This window comes from Spodoptera frugiperda, chromosome 13, assembly GCF_023101765.2.
Source record: "Spodoptera frugiperda isolate SF20-4 chromosome 13, AGI-APGP_CSIRO_Sfru_2.0, whole genome shotgun sequence".
Lineage (NCBI taxonomy): Eukaryota > Metazoa > Arthropoda > Insecta > Lepidoptera > Noctuidae > Spodoptera > Spodoptera frugiperda.
Window position 1 is genome coordinate 8,671,182 of NC_064224.1, and position 23,511 is coordinate 8,694,692.

At 35.0% G+C, this 23,511-nt stretch overlaps 1 protein-coding gene across 3 annotated transcripts in view; it reads left to right on the top strand.

Annotated features, from left to right (window-relative positions):
- LOC118270239 (facilitated trehalose transporter Tret1) overlaps nt 1-23,511 on the top strand; it is a 41,771-nt gene that overhangs the window by 5,092 nt on the left and 13,168 nt on the right. For all 3 annotated transcript variants that reach the window (XM_035585695.2, XM_050698156.1, XM_035585696.2), the window contains exon 2: nt 13,470-13,689. In XM_035585695.2, coding sequence (XP_035441588.1) covers nt 13,572-13,689 — 118 coding nt within the window. In that variant the 5' untranslated portion in view covers nt 13,470-13,571. The remainder of the gene's footprint in view (nt 1-13,469; nt 13,690-23,511) is intronic.

Sequence of the window (23,511 nt, forward strand, 5' to 3'; positions counted from 1 at the left end):
CCTCGCGTTTGACTGAACTAATTTTTATGCGGTTTACAGCATAGTATTCTTTAGACTTAGGAGCAGGATTTAGGGATAGTAGGCGGTTCCCTTTCTTTTTTAAATTATTTGTTTCTGAATTGCAACTAATAACTGTAATATGTATATAGAAACGAGATTATACTACTGGTTTAAGTCATTGGAGAGGCTTTTGTTCAGCAGTGGACGTTTGTTTCTGAAATGATGATGATAATACGAAATTCGGAAAGCTATTTATGCTATCACATGATGATGATAATGCGAAAATCGAAGGCTATTTATGTTATACTTTTCTAATTAAATAAATAAGTATATCTAACGTTGTGTTAGATTATATCAAGATGTTATTCTCGTATCTATAGCGATCTCCAAGTCAGGTTTCTATATCATTACATTTTGCTACCTAATTACGATTTAACGGAAAAATACAATAATTATACTGATAACGGTTTATCAGGAACACTGATATTTATTACCTATCGTAGATTTTATTTATGAATGTTAAATGTCTACGTAAATCACACTTATATTATAAATGTGAAAGTTTGAATGTTTGGATGTTTGTCCGTCAATCACGCTGAAAATACTGAACGGATTTTTATGAAATTTGTTATACAGACAGGGTATAAGCTGACTCGGATGACTTTTTCTCCCACGCAGGCGAAATCGCTGGCAGAAGCTAGTGTACATATATAATATTATAAATGTGAAGGTTTGTTTGTGTGAAAAAAAGCTAGATACATTATAAAAATACACACGGTATATATACATATTATTACATATTATACCTAAAAATAAGTGTGTATAAAAAAAACGTTATGATGTAACGAACCAATCTATTTTGATCTTAATCAAAAAGGTAATTAAGTCAGTATTTCCCCGAGTGGTAGATGGTGTATCAGATTGGGAAACCTTGATAGTTTTTTATCAAAGTCAAAGTCAAATGCATTGATTTTTAACACGTAATGTGCAGGAATGATTTTCATTAATCGAGTTACGGAAACTAAATGCTTATTGATTACTTACTCTTAAAGAGAAATCAAGCTTATTTTTATGGTATAAGCCGATAAATGAGCAGACGGATAACCTGATGGTAAGCAATTGCCGCCGCCCATGGACATCCGAAACACCAGAGGCGTTACAAGTGTGTTGCCGGCCTTTTGGAGTTTTAGGAATTTAAGGGTTGTTGGGGAATCAGGGATTGGGAAACATGCTGGTAATTGGGCCTCCAGTAAACTCACTCACACAACGAAACAAAACGCAAGCGTTGTTTCACGTCGGTTTTTTGTGACACCACGGTGTCTGTATTACTTTGGCCAAACTGAATCCGAAGCATGGTACTCCCACATTTAAAACAATAATGTTATAAATTGAGACCGATACCTCTTACTTGATAGTCATGAATGAAAAAAAAATCTTGATAGAAAAATCAATTTTAATTAGTAGCAGATTTATGTTTACTGTTTTCCGATCGGAGTGAGAATTTCGAACAAATGTGTGTAACAATGGTTTAAGCTAAATAATTCGAATGCACAAACAACTCTATGACACTGTGTGACCTACAGAAATATTTGTGTTTGTACAAGTTCCAAGATTTAAAAATATCGTAGTGCGAGTGCAATGACCTGTCCGTGTTTAGGTCACGAGTGTCACTGACCTTTCTCAAATACAAAAATATTGCATCTCGAATTCTTGGACCGATGTTATAGAACTATACTCTAGCGGAGATCTCTTTAAACGTGCATTTAAAAAGGGATGCAAATACATTTCTTTTATTATGGTATAAGCCTGTAAACGATCACCTGATGGCAAGCAATCGCCGCCGCCCATGGACACCCGAAACACCAGAGGCGTTATAAGTGCGTTGTCGACCTTTTGGTTAGGAATTTAAGGGTTGTTGGGGAATCGGGGATTGGGAAGATTGAGAAGGGGGGCAATTGGGCCTCCGGTAACCTCACTCACACAACGCTTTCGTTTCACGTCGGTTTTCTGTGAGGCCGTGGTATTACTCCGGTTGAGCCGGCCCATTCGTGCCGAAGCATGGCTCTCCCACACTTAACAAATTGTTAAGTATCTTACATTACAATCATGATAAATGGAGGTCGCGTCGCGAGCGTTTACAACTTTGAACTCTATTTTAAACCCTATGATTTATGTAAATATAACATCCCACCCCAGCTTCGCATGGGTGCAATGGTGACATATTATGCATGTATTATACATATAAATCTTTCTCTTGAATCAGACGATCTACTAAAAACCCGCACCGAAATTCGTTGCGTGGTTTTAAAGATTTAAGCGTACAAAGGGACATAGGGACAGAAAAAGTGACTTTGTTTTATACTATGTAGTGATTAAGCTATGACTATGTATTCTGCACAAACAAATTAATAACATAGAATGGAGTGAAAATATTTGCCATTATTTATGTATTTTTATTGAATGCAAATAAAACTACATTGCTGTAGGATGTAGGAACCTGTTCTATGCACATGTTGCGTCTATGTAATATTTATAACGTGCGCGTGAGTGTGTTGTAGGCAAACTATTCATTATTTAGATGGAAATATGTGGAATTACTAATTTTGGTATACCAACTATTGATAAAATTGTAAAAGTAAGTTTGTTTGTCACATCTTTAAGCTTTAGTGACCGAACCAATCTTCTTGCAAATTTGAATATCTTTAGTTAGGAAATTCAGAACAACATATGAGCTAATTCACGCGGGTGAAGATGCGAGATTAAGCTAGTATTATTTATGTAAATGCCAAAATGGTGTAAGCTGTGTTATAAGTCTCTTTGTGTCAAGAGGATATCATATTTTCAGACTTTAAAATATGATTAGATTTTGCTCAAATTAGGAATCGAAACCGAGATTTTTATAACCTAGTTTCCATATTATTTTCTTAATAAAGAACAGTCTTATGTAATAGCTATTAATATACATAGGTATGTATTTACCTTTTCATTTCTTTTTTTAAATAACTTCACCATGATCGATACAAAAGATGGATTGTGACAAGTCGATAATCATTTAGATCGGAGATACAAATCTGTGATATATCGCATTAAGATAAGGTTCTTTTTAAATTGTCAAAGTACATACCAGTTTGAAGTCTTAGAAATCAGACCCTTGTATGATTGACATGAAAACAGACTGATATGGATCGTGAGGTAATCTTGTGTAACAAGTGACTCATTGTAGTCTATATAAACATTGATAAAGTCCAATTTTTCATTTGAAATCCATGCTATGCTACTGGCACTGCTGAGCCCTCTCCATCGCAGTAAAAGAGATTTTTGAAAAGAGTAACGATGGAGTTTGTTTCTCTTTCTTCTTCGTTCGAAGCTACACTTTGGTAACACCTGGCGTCACTGATAGACAGACTGACTGACAATTGAATTTGAGGTATTCAAAAGTGCCTAATTAAGGATTAATTGAGATAAATTCTTTGACTTTGATACCATGGCCCACAGTCAAAGGCCGGTAATGCAACTTCCAATTTCGAAACTAGTGTGTGTGGTGGAAATTAGTTGTTTATCGGAAATCATAAATCTAAAAAAAAAATACAAATACAAACTCTTTGGCTTTCGATTAATCAGAAAAAAAACCTGGCCGTTTTTATTTATGACGCCACGTATTTTATTCATCTATATTCCAATTTTAAAATCTTTTCATTGTCAATTTGCACATGTCATTTTGGTAGCCATACTCAAAGACATAATTATAATTTAAAACCAAAGAGTTATAATAAGTGTAAGGGAATTTAAAACCTTTAATTATATTGTCCTTGGCCATAGTACCTAATTATTTTAGTGTTATAACAAGATGTCTTGTTTCCGTAAGGCTATGGTTTTCCTACAAACAACTGTGGTAATATTGTCCCTCCTGTGCTTCTTGTGGTACTTTTTAATGGTATTGTGAATACATCCTTCGAATATGGACACATTGATCAGGTATTTAATTTATTTACCTACTTTTCTTAAATTAGGAAATCCGTTACGGATAAAATAAGCCTTAAATTACCGCGGAGCCGGTTTTGAGCAGGAGTAGGAACGGGATGGTTTTTAGTCAGTAAGTGTCTGATAGTCCCTCTCGTCTTATCCAGCGCGGGATGGGAGTCATTTGATGATTTCACCCCTTAAGAAAGGGTATATAACCTCTCACCTACCTTTTCTAACACCTTTTATCGATGTTCTTTGAGAATAAAACATTGGTTGCTTATATTTTCTAACCATACGACTAAATAAATATAATAATTTCTTTCTATAGTAGTTCTACGAGTTCAAAACATAAAATAAAACTGTCTCAAAATCTTCGCATTGAACCTACGACCTAGTGTTAATGAGTTCCCATATAATACCTTTATAATAATGCAATTATGAATAAACAAATGCATCACAAACAAGCCAAGTGGTGTAGGAACCCATTAGATTTGTTTATACACCTACTACAAGACCATTACTTAGTCTTATATTCATTTACATAAATATTAAACATATGACTATGTTTACAAATAGGTTATGTTTAGATAAATACCATGCCTTTGGTATTCAAAGAGTTTCTCTGGTACATTATCAGTAAGGGCCTATACATATCGCATTTAGGGATTTACCTACCTAAAATTTTAAATACTGGCAGTAAAAAAAATACTGTTTTTATGATCTCTAGTAATTCTAATAAAGCCCATTCGTTTGATATCTCTAATAGAGGTAGTTATGCAAAATATATATATAGGTTATACCAGTATCGGATTATCACATCGATCTGTCGTCAATAAGGAGGTAAAGTTCCAATTACAAAACCCTAGACCCAAACAAATAAAAAAATAAAGGGGCACGCTAAAACAATCGTTCAATATTTGTTTTTTTTTAATTTATTTATTTAAAGGGCTTTGTCGCTTGGCGACCATATCGCCCAGTGCAGGAAAAACAAAGTTTGGTTACTTATTACTAGCTTACGATCTACTTATCACTAATTTGTACAAGTGTTGTGCTTTATCGGACACTGGAAAAGCAAGAATGGAGTTACAAAGGCCAATGTCATTCACTCTTTGCGGACCAAAAATACTAACCCTAGTATTTTCATTCCGGGCAGTTCAATAATTAAAAGTCTATTTCTTCTTCATCGCTTATATTGCTGGTATTACGTACCAGCAACAGACAGAAACTAGTAGGCCTTTCCTCGTTAATTTACGTCATTTAAATCGATCTATGTTGTATATATCATATTGCAATCAAAATACTTCATTATTTATTATCTCCCTTCTATTTATAACCCTTGCAACTTGTTGTTAATCCGCGTAATTTATCAACTTTTTTTACTCCACCTGATCGGACCTATTGCCACGTTTACAATTCCACGTTCAATCAATTGCCACGTTTACAATACCACGTTTCATTGATTTGATTGGTACGTCATCAATATATCTCGGACTCCGGTAGCCAGTCATTGGCTTAAACGATAAACGAAATTATCACATGAAAATAAAATGCCTTTCATAAATAGGTATCTGCGGGTAATTAATTACGTTATAGTTATCGAAATAATCCGATTTTCATTTGAATTACCTAATTATCTATCGTTTTGTTTGCTAGTTTGTGTTTATCTGTCGTGTGGGGTGGTAAGGACGAGTAATATTTAATTGTTTATTAAGCTCTTGATTCTAATGTCGTGATAATTGTTGTGTATTTTACTAGGTGGTATAGTCTTCGGCACGTAACTTGGCAATTTTTTTAAATATTAATAAAGTTCTCACACCAATGGCGTTACAAGTGCGTTGCCGGCTTTTTGGGGGTTAGGAATTTAAGGATTGTTGTTCGGGAATCGGGGATTGAGAAGATTGGGAAGGGGGGAATTGGGCCTCCGGTAACCTCACTCACACAACGAAACACAACGCAAGCGTTGTTTCACATCGGTTTTCTATGCGAGCCGGCCATTCGTGCCGAAGCATGGCTGTCCCACACTTAGTCTTCTGTGGTGGTTCGCCCAGTTTTAAAACCGCATGACGTTTTAATACAACGATTAAATACCTACGTCTAAATTACCAGCTTAACTTGAACGATTGCACTGCTATCATTAAAATTTGGTATCATTTTGAGACTTGTTGTAATAATAAATAATTACTTAGAGGTAATTAAAAGTAATAAATGATTGGAAATCCATTGCAATACTGTCGACTGCAGTAATTAGCTGTTTCTTAATTGGTTTGTGGGTGCAGTTGTTTGTTATCTATGTCATTAGTCGGGATTAATTTTGATTTTTTATAAGTAACTAATTGTTTTTGGGTGTTGGTTCCATACCTAAATGTTTAATTGATCTTGAGTATTGTGAAGTTTAGGTAGATATGGTATAATTTTAATTTGATGATTTGAGTTTAGTTGGATGGATACCTAACTGCTCCAAAATGCACTTGCAACTTCTCTGGTGTTACGGGTATCCAAGCATAGCGCCGATTGCTTATCATCAGGTGATCCGTGTGTTCGTTTGTGCCCCTGACTGCCTATCGGGTTTACTGGGGCTCCGCGCTCCGGCTTGAAAAGCAGGAGTAGGAATGGGGTGGTTTTTAGTCAGTAAATATCTCACACTTCCTTCCGCCTCACTCAATACGGGAAAAGGCATTAGATAATGTTCCCCTTAAAATCCTATAAAAACATCGTCAGTCACGGGCAGGTGGTCGGGTTAATGTAAAACGTTGTGAAATAAGAACCTTTTTTCAAGAGTATCTGTCTTATTCTTGCTGATTGTTATATTATTTAACAATTTGTTACAAATCTCTTACCTCATATAGCAAGTTATCTATCTATTGATATAATAACATTAATCACCTTAATTTTAATACCGTATTTATGTAAAGACTATATATAATCTAAAGACTATTTATTTGATAATACTTTAAATCGTTTCGTTGAATATATTGTACAGATTTTTATAGGTCTATTACGCACTGTAACACATACATCGCACAGTATATATTCAGTCTTATATAATACAGATAAGTTTCTCGCCTTTTTACCCAAAATTTAAGATACATTTTGAAAATTTTTGTATCGCAAACATTGAATAGATGTCTTTTTTATATGAAAAGATCAAATATCTTGCCCAACTCCTAATATAATAAGGAGGTAGAGCACGGTAACAGAATCTAGCTGCTATATGCATTTAATAGATCGGCTATCGTTTTGGGAGGGCCCATGACACTCTGAAAACGACGGTACAAACGGTTCCTTACATAGTAGGATTGGTTAGCATCACACTGGTAGTTCCTAGGGAGCACCCTGTTCCTAGTACCAGGTACCTAGGTACGTACGTAGGTATTTCCTAGGTACGGACATCATAGTAAAGTACACTTGCTCCTGTAAGTGTTTGACTATGGTGTCCGTTTACCATGAGCCAGCCCTTATGAGCTGCTTAAAGCTTATTATGCTTTAATTGGTACACATATCAACTACCAAAAGTGATTGGGACTAAAAAACTTCTTCTTCTTCTTTTTTCTTTTAAAAAACGTTGCCCCACACTAGGATTTTCTCCTGTGTCGTGGGTGCGTTAACAAACATACAAGTTCACATACACATGACACCCAGACCCGAAACAACAATTTGTGGATTACACAAGGAGTTGTTCCGTGCGGGAATCGAACCCGCTACACATTGCGCGGCAGCAAGTTGCCCAGCCAACGCGCCAAACGTGCAAAACTCAGCAAAGCTATCTCAAAGACGTTCAAAGATGTCTTATTTTATTATTTTATTCATATCTGTTCAACTTCTGGATTATCAACCCAGTTGCATCTGTCCATTGTCACCTAGTTTTTAATGCAGTGTTTCATGCAAACACTTGTCACAAGTGCCCTTGAAATGATATGCGACGCGTATTATATGGAAAGCCAGACGCACTCCATATCGTTACATGATCATAGTTAGGTGTGTATGTAGGTACTTGTAAATGGAATTATTGTTCTAGTGTTAGCCAAGGCCAAACGTTTTAGAAATTCCTAATTAATTACTACTCGTATAATTTACCTAAGTGATGTCTTTAATGTGATATTATAAGAATTGTCATTATAATATGATTGTCTCTTAGATCAAATTATGATATGTGATCGCTACTGCTAATACCTCATTTCCTGGTTTGAATTAATTATTTTAAGTTTCAAAATTCTCAGTAAGGATCAGCAACATTTCCGATATCCTCATATTCTGAAAACACTAGTTGCTACTTAGGTATAGGTACTTAAACAGGAATATAAATATTTATAGAGTGTAAAAAAATATTATAACACAGTGCCTATACACACGCTGTTCCTACTAAACTACAAATTAATCAATTGAAAATTCTAGCCCCTTCAAATTTTCACATAGCAAATCACAATAACGCGTTATGAGTTTACCATCAGGAGCATAAGCTAGTTCAGTTCCTTTTAACACGTTTAAAAGTACTTTCGTAGTAGAAAATTTAATAAGTATGGTTGGAATGTAAAATAGTTATTATCTTATGTCATTTTTAACTTTCTTCCACTTACCTTAGTCATAATGTAAGAGTGACTAGCTACCTACGTAATTATAATTTCCTTGTGAATCTCCGTACAATTATTCAACGTCAAATTATTATGAATTATAACAAGAAATTATATGTTATAGTTTTCCGAGTGGACCAAGTAAACAAGTCTGGCTCATACATACATACATACTACGTCATTCGTATAAGTAGGTTTATTTACACAGGTTTAACATAGGACTTTCCATATAATTTTTTAGTGGTAAAGTAAATTGTATTCTTTTAAATAAATAAATATTATTATATATTTCATTTAATCAATATAATTTGACAATTGCGTTAATTTACAATATTTTATTAAAAAAAAAATGGGACTCAGAATGACGTATGTTTCGGTGGTGCGGACTACTTAGCGGGTTTACCAGGGCTCCGGTTCAAAGAGCAGGAGTAGGAACGGAGTGATTTTTAGTCAGTAAGAGTCTGACACTCCCTCTCGCCTCGCCCAAGGCGGGAAAACTTACTGGATGATTCTCCCCCCTCAAAAAAAAACTTGCCTGTTTTTAGGGGGAACTCCCAGGTTGCCAATATTTCCCATAAAACTATAAATACATTAGTTTTCTAAAATGTTAAATCCATGCTAATATTTTTGCAAGTCAGGTCTGATTATCAGATATTCGTCATCCTTTCCTTAAGGAAAGACTAAAAGACATACCATTTGCAACCAAAGTGAGAGGAAAATTGACATTTTGTATAACGTGTTTGGTGTGTCAAATTGAGAAATGTTATAGGAAGCGGGAAAACGGAAGCGGGCTGGCCGCCATTATTCATCTCGACCTCGCCTTCCGCTGTGTTGTGAATCTGTGGTCGGAATACCAATTGTCTATGATTAGTCTATTAATGAATTTAAAACGTGTTCGTACTAAATTATAAATTGAATGGTATATTGTAATTTATAGACAGATATTCTTTGTGCTTTTATCGTAATTTGTAACTGAAATTCGAATTCATGAAAATAATTTTGTTATACTATTGCCTCGTTGGCCAAGTTATTTCAAGTGCGACTGCCGGCCAAGGGGTCTCGAGTTCGATCAACGTGTCGGGCACAGTAAACCTAGGCATCTTTCGGCTTTCCGAAAAATTTTCAGTAGTCTGCAAGGAGTCTGGCATTGTGCCCGGTATATGGCAAAAGACTCGCCCCCTAATACATGGGACTTATAACACAAATGGTGACAAGTGGACAAAGGGTGTACAATGTACATTGTAGTGTCATAATGTGCACTTTAATCTCCGAAAGGGGCCTACCCCTTCGGAGATCAAAATCATGACGATACTTTTTTATAAAATCAAAAATAGACAAGAAATCTGATTGTCCAAATTGATGTTCCTAAATCTAATAGTACCTCAAACAGTCAACAGGTGTCGCTAGTCGTACAAAAACAGTGCAGTAAACACTGATAACTAGTACTCACGGTTGTCGGGTTATCTTAAACTCTATAAAATTATTTACGCAAATGATAAAAAGTTAACTCCAGCCAGATAAACATCTAAGCAGTTGGCAGTTATATTTGTTAGATAAATAATATATATATATGTTATTGGATGTACTAGTCTGTTATGTGTATATCTTGAAATGATAACGGAAAAGATGCTCCTTCCCACGGTCGTGGTTTTGTGTACCATTTTGGATTTTAGAAGAAAAATTCATAAGTACATTGTTTCGAAAATTATGGTCTAAGAACATAATAAGTTAAGATAATATAACAAAATTTACTTAGGTGTAATTGTGACAATGTGAAAAATTATCGACTTAATTGTTTACAATTTAAAAATACCAACATAAACTTAAAACTAAAATAAGGAAAAATTTTGATAAAATATAAATGATCTCCTTTAGGCGTCGAAGTACTCGTCCGCATCGCTGTCACATTGTTTTGTCTACCTAGATCTTCATTTGTGTCTCTCTGCATCACCTGAAAGTTGACTGTTAGAGAATGCCCCTAATTGGCATTAAATACACCATCGTTACTTAATATGATACCTAAATGTGAAAGTTTGTATGGTTGAATGTTTGGATGTTTGTCCGTCAATCACGCAGAAACTACTGAACGGATTTTGATGAAATTTAGTATACAGACAGGGTATGAGTTGACGTGAGTGATAGGATACTTTTTATCCCACGGAAATGCAGGCAAAGCTGCTGACAGAAGCTAGGTTTAATATAAAGTAATATTTTGAAACGAATTTTCTCCGCACGAATATCACACCCAAGTAAATATTCTATGTATATTACATAGATACTTTGCTTCTACTGACATACATATTTACAAAACATCATCCATATATTATGTACATACCTATGTTTATATGATATTAATATAGTATCTGCGATTTATCTCAAAGTTATCGTAAATACATGTGCCGATATATTGCAAGCCGGTTGTGTATCTAGATGGTGTAGATATGTATAGATTGTAGGTTTTACCCGTAACATAGGTGAATATATAGTCATATGTAAGGTGTTCTAAATGCATCTGCCACGGCTTTAATGGGAGGTAGAGTTGTGTTTGAAGATTAAAATATCACTACATAGTATAAAACAAAGTCGCTTTCTCTGTCCCTATGTCCCTTTGTATGCTTAAATCTGTAAAACTACGCAACGGATTTTGATGCGGTTTCTTTTAATAGATAGAGTGATTCAAGAGGAAGGATTATATGTATAGTACATGCATAATATATCACCATTGCACCCATGCGAAGCTGGGGCGGGTCGCTAGTACGAATATAAATTATTGATTATGAGTAATTTTTTTTCATACAAAAATGTCTACGTGTCCTTTTGTTATGAAAGAGCAATTTGTTTCACTGTCTCTGTTGCTATCAATAGTTTTTACTGACGATGCAACGCATCGTGCGTATTTGTGAACTACTTTATGCAGAGTAGAATCAATGTCTATTAAACTTCTTTATGTTCGCAAAATGAATTAACTGGTCCGGGGTATGCAATTTCTTCACTATGTATTCTCCAACACAACACTACCCATTAAAGCCGTGGCAGATACTTTTAGAACACCTTATTTACACAGTACACTGATGTTTGATCAGGATAAGATTTTGTAATCAACATAATTACTGATAGACAGCTAATTATCATAATTCGATCTGTTCTGGTTGACACTGAATCTCAACTGGATTGAACTGGATGTTACCAATTTATTTATGAGTGAAATAAAACCATTTCAATTCAATTTTCAATATTATTTAAGGCTTTTTTTTGAAGGGGTAAAATCATCCAATCTCGGCGACTTCTCTCACTTTGTGAGTGTCAGACTCTTACTGACTAAAAACCACACCGTTCCTACTCCTGCTCTTTGAGCCGGAGCCCCAGTAAGCTCTCTAGGTAGTCCGCAGCTCTGAATCAGGCATCAGTCCTACTGGGCCCCATCTGTGGTGGTCTGATGGCTCTTAGACGCGCGGAACGTGACGCGCTGTACGCACGGGTCATTATTTAAGGCTTCGAGTAATGTTACAAACAGTTCCAACAGATTCTCATCTCATCTCACATGGGACTAAAAAAAAAGCAACGTCACACCTTTTATCCCCGAAGGAGTAGGCAGAGGTGCACATTACGACAAGCAATGCCGCTATACAATCTACAACCACTTTTCACCATTTGTGTTATAAGTCCCATGTAATAGGGGGTGAGCCTATTGCCATATACCGGACACAATTCCAGGCTCCGTGCTACTACTGAGAAATTTTCGAAAAACCGAAAACACCAAAAACATGGGACTAAACTTAACTACTAAAACTGTTCTTAATACTACTTGAATCAAAGTTTAATCAGACGTTTAGAGTTACAAGCACACAGACAGACAGAATTATTGCATTTTATCATTACTACTTAGTATGTAATTATTCAAGTAGAATGTAAGCAGATAAAGTTAATATAGTATGTTGGAACAATCTGTGGGAATAAGCGTTTTTATGAGGAAGATAAAAATAAATGATTGAACAAGGAAAATCGATATTAGTACCTACTCGTACTCGGAACAATTTTTATCGATACTATGCACCTGATGTAATTGTGATTACGATTGTTATGTTCATCTGTTACTTGTTTAGTTAGTTTTAGTTTCCATCCATGACTAATTAAAGGTATATTATTTCTTTTTGGGATGCTATAACCTCCAACCCGCCTGCTAAGTGTGGAAATTATGAAAAATCTCGTGTGTAATGTAGAGTAGATCCACATTAAGTATTATCATTATAAAAAAACTAGCTTCTGCTAGGTATTTCGCACGCTTTCCTATGGGATAGAAAGTATCCTAACGTACAAGACAGCTCATACCGTGTCTGTTATACCAATTTCATCAAAATCCGTTCAGTAGTTTCAGCGTGATTGACGGATAAACATTCAAACATCCAAATATTCATATTTATAATATTAGTGTGATACCTTAATCTTATTGGTCTGCCTATGCATCTGTCCATTGCTGAAAATAAGTTCTACGTCCCTGAACATATGTATGTTTACATGTGCCAGGTATTAATGTAGATTTATCTAGAAAACTTACTAAGTACCTAGGCTACTCAATGTCATTAGTCAGATATTCAGGTGTGTGATAGCTGATAATTTTCCTACTTGAAACACTTGGGAGTATATTAATCATCATACCAATCTAATGATGATACTTAAACGTGAAATACCTATAACTTAAGCGATATTTGATGTTGAGGATACCAAAGAACGCTTTAAATGGTACCTTAACATGAGATTTAGTATGTCTACGCCATTGCCCTCTCTCAAATGAGGTCTCTTTTCTAACGTAGACAGCATGATTCCTTGCCAAAGTCTTTACTAATGATGAATGCCCCCGTCAAGGGGTTCCCACAACCACATCAATGGGAAAAATCCCAAAGTATCACCACTGTACTAACACGACGTCTTCATCCACAGATTTGGCGGCATAAAGTCGGGTGTTTGCCAAGCATCCACCCTCGAGCCCTGCTGAACGTAAACACAGCAACGTAACACATATCGGGTGACGTCACGTGACGTATGGAAGATAGGAATTACGCTTACGACCCGGTTGGTCAGACCGGTGCGCCAGTCAACCAGCAAGCGTACAGAATGGAGGCAGGGCAACTGTGGCGGCAATATGTCATCGCCGGAATCGGTACGTACAACTTTTTTATTCTACATTTTAAATATTTTTTTGTTTAATACGACCTCCTTTTACAGTGCCTCTGTGTTTAAAAATCATAAATTATAAAAAAAAATGTTTGTAATTAAAAAATGCGCGCCAAAATTTCGAATTTAGAATCGTGTTTTTAACGTCTCAGTTTTTGTGAATGGCCATTTTGGAATTACAATAAATTAAAGTGAATTATTAATAAATAAAATACATGTGATAATTTATAGTGAACGTCTTTAAAATAATGTGAAGTGTTGAGATGGTAAAATAAATTCAGTTTTAATCGACACGAAGATTAAAATAACAACGCGGTGCGATATAGTGGCGGAACGAATTGTAAAATAATAACTTTATAACGACATAATGTACATAAGATCTCGATTAGATCGTTTAATAATATGAACGAAGCGAGAAATAGATTTTTTACATTGTACAATGGAAGTGCAAGTATCCGGTCTACCTAGCGGGTTTACCGAAGCTCCGGCTCGAAAAGCAGGAGTAGGAACGGGGTGGTTTTTAGTCAGTAAGAGTCTGACACTCCCTCTCGTCATTGATGATTTTCCCCCCTTAAAAAAAGTATCCGGTGCTTAAACCTTTAACAAAAATGCGATTAAATAATATCTTTACGTAATATTTTTATCGGTATAAAAATTATCACGCTAAGCAATGTTAATACAACCAATTGTTATGTGTTATCGTTATAATTACAATTGCAATGTACTTAATAATTATTATGATCGGTTTTCAATAGTAGAAATGAGTAATTAAATAAGTATATTGAAGAAATTGTGTGAGCATAGGTACTGACGAAGTACACAGTCTTATAAAATATGTATGATATGTTTGGGTCACTCACTAACAATAGGAGTCACTGTGTTACTGGAAAAATATACTGAACACTTTCAAAGAACAGTACCTACATCAATCTATTTCAAATTACACTTGGTAGCAAAGAAATGGCGCCACTAGTGTTCTTTTTTTCAAAGTCAAAGTCAAAGCATTTATTTTAATTTATCTTTAATTAGGTACTTTTGAAATGTCAGATTGAATTGTTCGTTAGTCTCTTCGGTGTGTCCATTGGTGGCGTTGATCTATCCAAGTCAGAAGTCAAATTCAAATCATTTATGCCAATTAAATAAAAAAAATAAAGAAATAAATAATAGTCTGTCAGTCTGTCCGGCAGTGAAGCTTGGTTGCTAGCTGCTAACCTTGTTCCAAAGTGTAGCTTCGAATGGAGAAGAACGAGTAAGAAACTCCATCCTTTTATTTTAAAAAACCCTACATAACTTAAAAAACAATATTCGTTTTACAACAAAATACTCTCATTTCAAAAGTTCCTTTCATAGGATATACGTTACCAATTTATAAAATACTTGTATTAGAAAATGATTTACCTATCAAGAAATGAAAAAGAAAAAACGCTAGTGACTCCGTTTCTTTGCTCCTAAGTGTATTAAAAGATTTTCATCTAGGTCCACAAAATATATTTAGGTTACCTGTTTAGTTAGTGATTTCCGTAGATACTCAAATGTAACCAGCCATAAGATAAAATCTATTTATCTTAACACCTTACTATCTGACTATGTAGGGCCTGTGAAATGTTATTATGATTGTCAATAGATCAACTCGCAGTATATATTCGCGTATATAGTTCTGATAGATACACAAATAAATGTGTCATGTTTTGGTAGTTAACTATTGATAAACTCGCAAATGTGGAATGCGATCAAATTGCATTTATGTATATGTAAAGGAAAGATATTAAGTATTATCATATTAGGTAACCTTAAATATCTATTTTCTTAATGCACAATTATGGCAAACGCTCTGATAAAGAGGAGCCATATAAACCAGTAGTAGGCTTGTAAGATGTTGATGATCAATCAACTATATAGCAGTACTCTATCTTACATAGAAATTGAACCCAAATCTCTATTAATCTCTTACTCTTTTACAATAAGAGAATAAGTCGGGGATAGCCACGGTTCCTCTCAGATGGGACGGCTCGAGGACGCCTCTGGTGTTTCGGGTATCTAAGGGCGGCGCCGATTGCTTACCATTAAGTAATTCGTCTGCTCGTTTACCGACTTATCTCTTAAAAAAAACTCTTTTAGATTATTAAAGATATATCAGCAAGATATTCTACTTCCTACATCATTTCTATTTGTCACTAAGCAATGCAATAATGAGCACTATCCCGAAGAATGACATGTACGACGATCGTTGCATAATTCCTGGCAGCCGTCCCTAAACGGGTTGAACGTACGATTATTTGGTAGATTCGCGTCCGTCTTTTTTATGAGATAGGGCGACGAACGAGTAGTTTGATCATCTGATGGTAAGCAATCGGTGTCGCCTATGGACACTCCCAACATCAAGGGGGGTTACAAGTAATTTGCAGGCGTTCTGTGGGTTTGAGTATTTGGGAAATTGGAAATAGGGGAAATAATCTGGCTTTCGGTAGTAATCTCATGCATACAAAAAAACAAAACACAAGTATTGTATAAGGCCGTGCGCCGGTTTTCTGTGAGGGTGTGATAAAAAAAGGCCGTGATAGCTCTCTGGACAAGCTGGCCTGTTCGGGTCTAAGAATAGCTCTCCCACACTTAAATTACTAATTCTACTAATCTCAATCTATTGCTTTCTAAAACTTTCTAGAAAGTTAGTAGTCTTTAGAAAATAATTTATTATTGGTCTAAAAATATCTAAAAATAAATTCCTAAAGATATAAAATATCTTTATAAAATATCTTACTTAGTAAATAAAAAAGAGGCAAGAAAAATATCATAATAAAGGTGATTCTTAAGTACCTTGCTGAACGTGACATCACATATTTTGCTTTCTATGTTCTATACATACAGTTTTAAATTAAATTAAATATCCAACATTTAGGTAAAATCTCATAATTTATAAGAAATCACATTAAAATTGAGATTTTGTCCAGTTTGTGTCCTTTAAAACCCAACCTTTTAGAAAAAAACATAACAAACGTATGCCCTTGAAAAAAATTATGTCCCTTAAATTATTCCTTTAAATAAGCTGCAGTTTCTATCTCCACACTTATCTTACATTGAGAAGAAAATACCCAGGTCATTAAGTACTAAATAAGCAGAAGTAAGTCCATTTACATGAGGAAATGCATTATATTTGCGTAGCTGCCTAATGTTTCCATTCTATGGACGTCTGTCGCACTCTAGTTACTCATAGTTACGTCATGCATACTAAACTCCTTATGAAATGGGTATTTGCTTACATTTGTAGTGGTGATTGCTGTTTCTTGAACCGTTTTAATATGACGACCTATTAACAGTCCCTGTTAGTCCACTACTGTACTAGAAGCCTCCTTTAGGGGCGGGGGGAATGTCTTATGACTTCTCGCCTTGCGTGAGGCGAGAGGGAGTGTCAGACTCTTACTGACTAAAAACTACCCCGTTCCTACTCTTGCTTTTCGAGCCGGAGCCCCGGTAAACCCGCTAGGTAGTCCGCAGCTCCGGATCAGGCATCAGCTCTACTGGGTCCCATCTGTTTTGGGCTCTTTGTGATTACAGATGATAAGGCCAAGGAATTGATTAAAACTGGTTACATTTTTCGGTCTTCATTCATAGTTCTTAATAATTAGCCTTTCCATTTCTCGATGCAATATTCAAATTCACGATATTACTTAATTAGAAGGTACTTAGAAGATGAATATTTACATGGCACTTGTACCAAATATGTCTATTACCCGGTTGCTACCGAGTACCTGAAACAATTCCCACATTTCAGTTTGTAAACAAACAACTGTAAACATTGTATTTGAAAACAGATAACGGAACTATCTATCACATTAATGTATTGTTTTAAATATTTGTACATAGATTTCAATGTAATTATTACCTCTATTGTTATGTTATATAACTGTATTTTATTACTGGATGTTATGTTATGTTATATGTATTATGCAAGGGAGTAAATATGCGTATAACATGGCAACTGTAACTGATGACTGTTGATGTAGCGAAAGAGGTATGTAGGATTCGTAGCAATTGGCGTTCCGTTGTCTCTGCCTACCCCCATGGGAGACAGGTGTAAGGTTATGTATGTATGTATGTATGTATGGTTGTAAAGACGCATAGTCTATGTATGTATTACAAAAAATGTTTAGTGCGTTTGTCTAATTCTTTAATGCTATTTAAAGTGCCTAAATAAGGTTGATATTACGGAGGTTTTAATTTTAGTTGAGGCAATTTTTTTAAGGTACTTTAAACTGTTATTTTTAAACATTTCATTCTTTTATTATTGTCATTTAAATAATATCTTGTTAGACATCTTGTTCCCATTTCTATTGCGATGATTTCTCTGTCCTTTTAATATTGAATGAATGAACTATAAATATATATTCGTACTTAGTGTATATTTTATAGCTTGCCAAGTAAACTTGCAAGATAACCTCATTTTTATCTACGACTGTAGATTTACGACTCGCGATTTTTACACGTTTTGTAAATATACACACGATATTAAAGTAGATATCGAAAAAATATATGATCGACTAATAATTACTTAACATTTATTTATCAAATAGAACATGTTTTGCCCCTTTATAGAGTTTTGTCGCCAAAAACTAAGAGCATTTTCTAAAATAAGAAACTTACCTACTCACGTATAGATTGTTACTCACGCAAATTGCCCTATTTTTAGTTTACTGTCACAGATAACCTAATTTGCAAAGAAACCGAAAAATGTTACTAGTTTTAACAAATTCCTTGGCCTTTTCATCTGTAATTACAAAGAGCCATCAAACCACTACAAATAGGGCCCAGTAAGGCTGATGCCTGATCCGGAGCTGCGGACTACCTAGCGGGTTTACCGGAGCTCCGGCTCGAAAAGCAGTCTGAGTAGGAACGGGGTGGTTTTTAGTCAGTGAGTCTGACACTCCCTCTCACCTCGCCTAAGGCGAGAGAAATCATTGGATGATTTTCACCCTCAAAAAAAAGTCATCTGTAAAAATTTTATAGTAGTCGTGCTTTGCAAATACTGGCCATTCAAGCGAAGTTCTCGGCTAAGAGAAACTAAGCTATATCCTTGAAGAGTACGATCGAAATGAGTTCAGCTGTTTCGTAGTTCATTGAACGGCGTACGCAATTTACTCATTGAATAATAATGTGCGCAAATTAAATTTGATTAATTTTGTTTTAATTATTACTGCTTTGTTATCCGAAGGTCCTATGATAATGATATTTATGGTTATAATAAGCAATAAAAACAAACCTAGTTTTTGTTGTAAAAACAGAAAAACGCGTGCGTAGACGGTACGTAAAAGTATTGAAATTTGAGGGACAGTTTTAAAGAGCGTAGGTTAAGAAGAGGTATCCTTACCCATTAACAGCCTTGTATCGCATATTTCGCGACACATATTTCCATGTACCTGCATCTCATGTCGTAGGTATTACTGCGACAGAGAACGTGTATGATTACCTACTTATTTCGATCTATTCTCACGTTTGAACCTCCTAATTTAGTATAGATTTTATTTTATTTATTATTTGTAGGCGTGTATTTTATTCCATTTGTAGGCGTGTGCTATGTAAATGGCTTAAAAAGAAAAAGGCTCTTAAAAGGCTCTTCAACGCTCTTGTAGCTCCTCTTGCGTTGCCGGTGCTTCCGATCGCGAAAAACAGGTTCTCAGACTCATGCATTCCTGATCCGTTGAACCAGTAGTAAGTAATAGTGTATTGCTAAATTAAAATGTTAAACTAACTATTCACGTCCTAGCAATCGACACATAATAATTAAAAACAAATTAATTGATTACGATAAATCGGTAAATACACAATTAAATTGATATCGATAATTTGAATTGAGTAACCTTCACAGTAGATTAATTTGAATATATATTACAAACCTATTGTAATCTTGAGACGATTACATTTGACATATATTCGCGAAAAATGTCCAATGAGACAATTTTATTGACACGAAAACTGCTGAATCGAGTGAGATGCAGTTTTTTGACTAAGATCTTTATAAATCCAGTTATTTCTTTGCTATCATTTACGCTTCTTCGTAACTTATTATGAAGTCAGTAAAAATATGTCTATAAATATAAAATAAAATTTCATTATTCTTCCTGTTAAAAACAAGTTATCTACAGATTTTAGTAAAACAAGTTTAGATACTTTCCTCAAATGTTTAAAACCGGTCTAAACGAGGAAAACTTTAAGATCATTTTTGCATATCAAATAACTTTTTTCATTTTCCTTAATCCACATATACTTAATAAAAAGAATTCATTATTAATTTAAGTTTTAAACGGATTAAGCCTAATAGTCATTAGTGTAGGAAAATAAATAAAAAAACGTCACTAGCAAAGTAAAATTCCTTATTGATGTCGTTATATAATTTGACCTCCAACGCTCGATAAGACAGGGCGGCAAAGATTATCACACTCTGTGGATAGTCCGCAATAAAAAAGGTTATCCGTACCATAGACACTGTAAAGAGGTCATGATTTATGACGCTGTTTAAAAAAATATTGTTGACAGATACAGATCAATTAAAAAGTGCAGTTGGCGCGAAAAATTGCAGATTTTTTTATTGTCTCTATGAATTTGCTAGTTTTATTTATTAGAAATAAATAATAAATATTTGTTAAAAAGAGTTTTCTACTCTATTGTCACCACACGGCTATCATAGCTATAACATTATAGTATCATACACATGACACTTGACTCTATAATATTATAATTGTAAAAGTTTGTTTGGATGTTTGTCTGTCAATTACACTTAAACTAGTAAACGGATTTTGATGAAATTTGGTATACAAACAGAGTATGAGCTGACTTGATTAATAGGATACTTTTTATCCCTCGGTAACGTAGATGAAGCCGCTGGTACGAACTATTACTTTATAAGCTAAACAAAAAATATGAAAACATGACCGTAATAAACTACGAATCAGATCACAATATTCACACTACTCTACACTAAATACTTAACAGTCGTACAGGGAAATTAGTCATTATAATAATGGTCTAAAATTACCCCCGTGTTCACGTAAAATACCTATGAATGACTAACTATAATGTTTATGGTGAATACCATGTTTTTTTTTTACTTTGAGTGGTTAAATTAGAAATAAATAGGCTCTGTATGAATAGTTTGGACTTGTTGTTATTTCCTCTTCACAAGTTAGGAGATATTTTTTGTGGGTATGGTATAAGCCAGTAAACGAGCATGGCTACCCGAAACACCAGAGATATTACAAATGCGTTACCGGCCTTTTGGGGGTTAGGAAATTTAGAGTTGTTGGGGAATCGGCGATTTCGAAGATTGGGAACAAGGGTAATTGGGCCGCCGGTAACCTCATACACACAACGAAAACAACGCAGCATTGTTTTAACGGCGGCGATTGCTTACCATCAGGTGATGTGTCTGCTTGTTTACCGGCTTATACCATAAAAAACCCCGTTTGCCAAATGTGGAAATTGTAGCAAACCTTTTTTATTTAGAGTAGACTCATAGTCCAGTAGTTGACTAAAAAACTCATAAACAATGCACTGCACTTTCTTATCCTTTCAAATTAAAACTGATACGTGTTTAGCTAAAGCACTGGAATAAAACAATTACATAAGTACTAATCAACGTAAAATGGTGGCAATGAATACGATGTACTTAGGGGGCGATTTACATACCTATAATAAACGATAAAGAGTTGATAAAACGTGTTATCAAGACAAAATCTTTTGAATTATACACTCACCTACTCGTACCTACTACGTTATTGACCTTATCTGCTGGATAGTTGTGATTATAACATATGTACTCTATAATTATTTAAATCAATACGTTATGATAAGCATTTCTTTATATTTAAGACTTACTGTTGCGCGCGGCTTCCCTCGCGTGGATTACGGGCTTTGTAACTAACTTACGAAATAAAATATTTGTCTAAATTAAAAGATACTATATTACTCCTTAGTACATCAGCTACCTGCCAGTAAAAGTCCCGTCAAAATTGGTCCAGCCATTTCAGAGATTATCCGGAACAAACAAACAGACAGACAGACGGACAAAAATTGCTGTGGAAGCCAAACGCATCCACAGCAACGTAGCGTAGCACATCGGTGGTGGAAAATCAGTCTTAACCTCTTGTCTGTCGGTATATGAGACACAATAGAAAACACATTGTATCTCTCGACTTGAGTTCCAGCTTACAACCAGTTATATCTTTAATAATATCAACATCCTATTAGTGGCCACTGCTGACCAAAGCCTCTTCAATCTCTGTCTCAAATCTATGTAGCAATCACCTAAAATCTCCACTGCTCTCCCATACATTCAAAGACCTCATTAAACCATAATTATAAATAAGTTTCCTCCATAACTATTAGGTACTCATACACACACAACTATTACTCATAGAAAACCAAAACGAAAAATAAATGCTCGATTGTCACAAATTAATCAAAATAGTTCCACTTTTAACCACTGTCAAGGTCGCGACAGGCGCTAGTGTCGATGTTGAGGACATAGAGTTTGAACTTGTCGTTAATATACAATTTATATGCGAGTTTATATGTTTGTAGTGTGCTATAATTGCACCATTGTTACCGCTAAGTAATGTAGGGTGACTAGGTAGACGGTTTTCCCTGTATATTTCACTAGAGGACTGACCGATAGAGAGACATTATTTTGTTTCATATAGTATTTGCTTTGACGTTCAAAAGTGCGTTCGGTCTATTTGAAAAAAATAATTTTGACTTTGACTTAACTTTTATCTGTATTTTGTAATATAAGGTAGGATACGTTATAAGGACATTGTTTTTTAATGTGTATTTGAGGTTATGGTCTAGCAGAGTAGCTTTTTTACTTTGTATTTAATTAAATTGACTTTTTTTTCTTAGTCCAGGATTGATTTTAGTTTACTAACTCTATAATTAATTGATTGATTGATTGACATCTCGAAACTGACTGAAATCCAAACAAAGCGCTCGGCCGATTCTTTTATAAAGGGAGTCGCGTTGGCACCCAACGTGGTACTATTTTATCCCAAGAAAAATACAATCATGGTGACACTTCCTATTTATTTTACACAATATAATGACGTCTGTCGTAAAATTAAATAATTGTCTTTATCTGATATCACTATAACGTCATAACATTAATAACTAAATTAGTTAGGTGTCAAATCATTAAAAAATAAATAATTGACTGCACGGTTGACGCGGTGGCTGGGCAACTGGCTGCCGTGCAACGGGTAGCGGGCTCGATTTCCGCACGGAGCGACTCTTTGTGTGATCTACAAATTGTTGTTTCGAAAAGCATGTTTGTAAACGCTCCAATGAAATCCTAGTGTGGGGCATTCTAAGAAAAACAAATCGCCGTTGTTTTTTATGGATTAGGAAATAATAATATAAAGGATCACCTGATGATAAGCGATCAGCACCACCTATGGACATCCATAACATGAGAGGTATTGTGATTAGGAGAGTTAACATAACATATTTTTCCTGAGAAATAGGTAATTTTTCCTGAGAAATAAAAAGGTCAGAGTGAATAGGTACTTTCTAAGTCTGTGTGCTCCATCTTCGGCCACATCTTCGCTTCGCCGTTCTGGTAGTAAGCGGGTTGGCGGCCAAACGCAGACTTATCAACGCTAAAAATAATATACATACATACATATCGTCACGCCTTTAATCCCCAAAGGGGTAGGCAGAGGTGCCTATTATGGCACGTAATGCCACTGTGTACACCCACTTTTCACAATTTATGTTATAAGTTCCATGTAATAGGTGGTAAGCCTATTGTCATATACCGGGCACA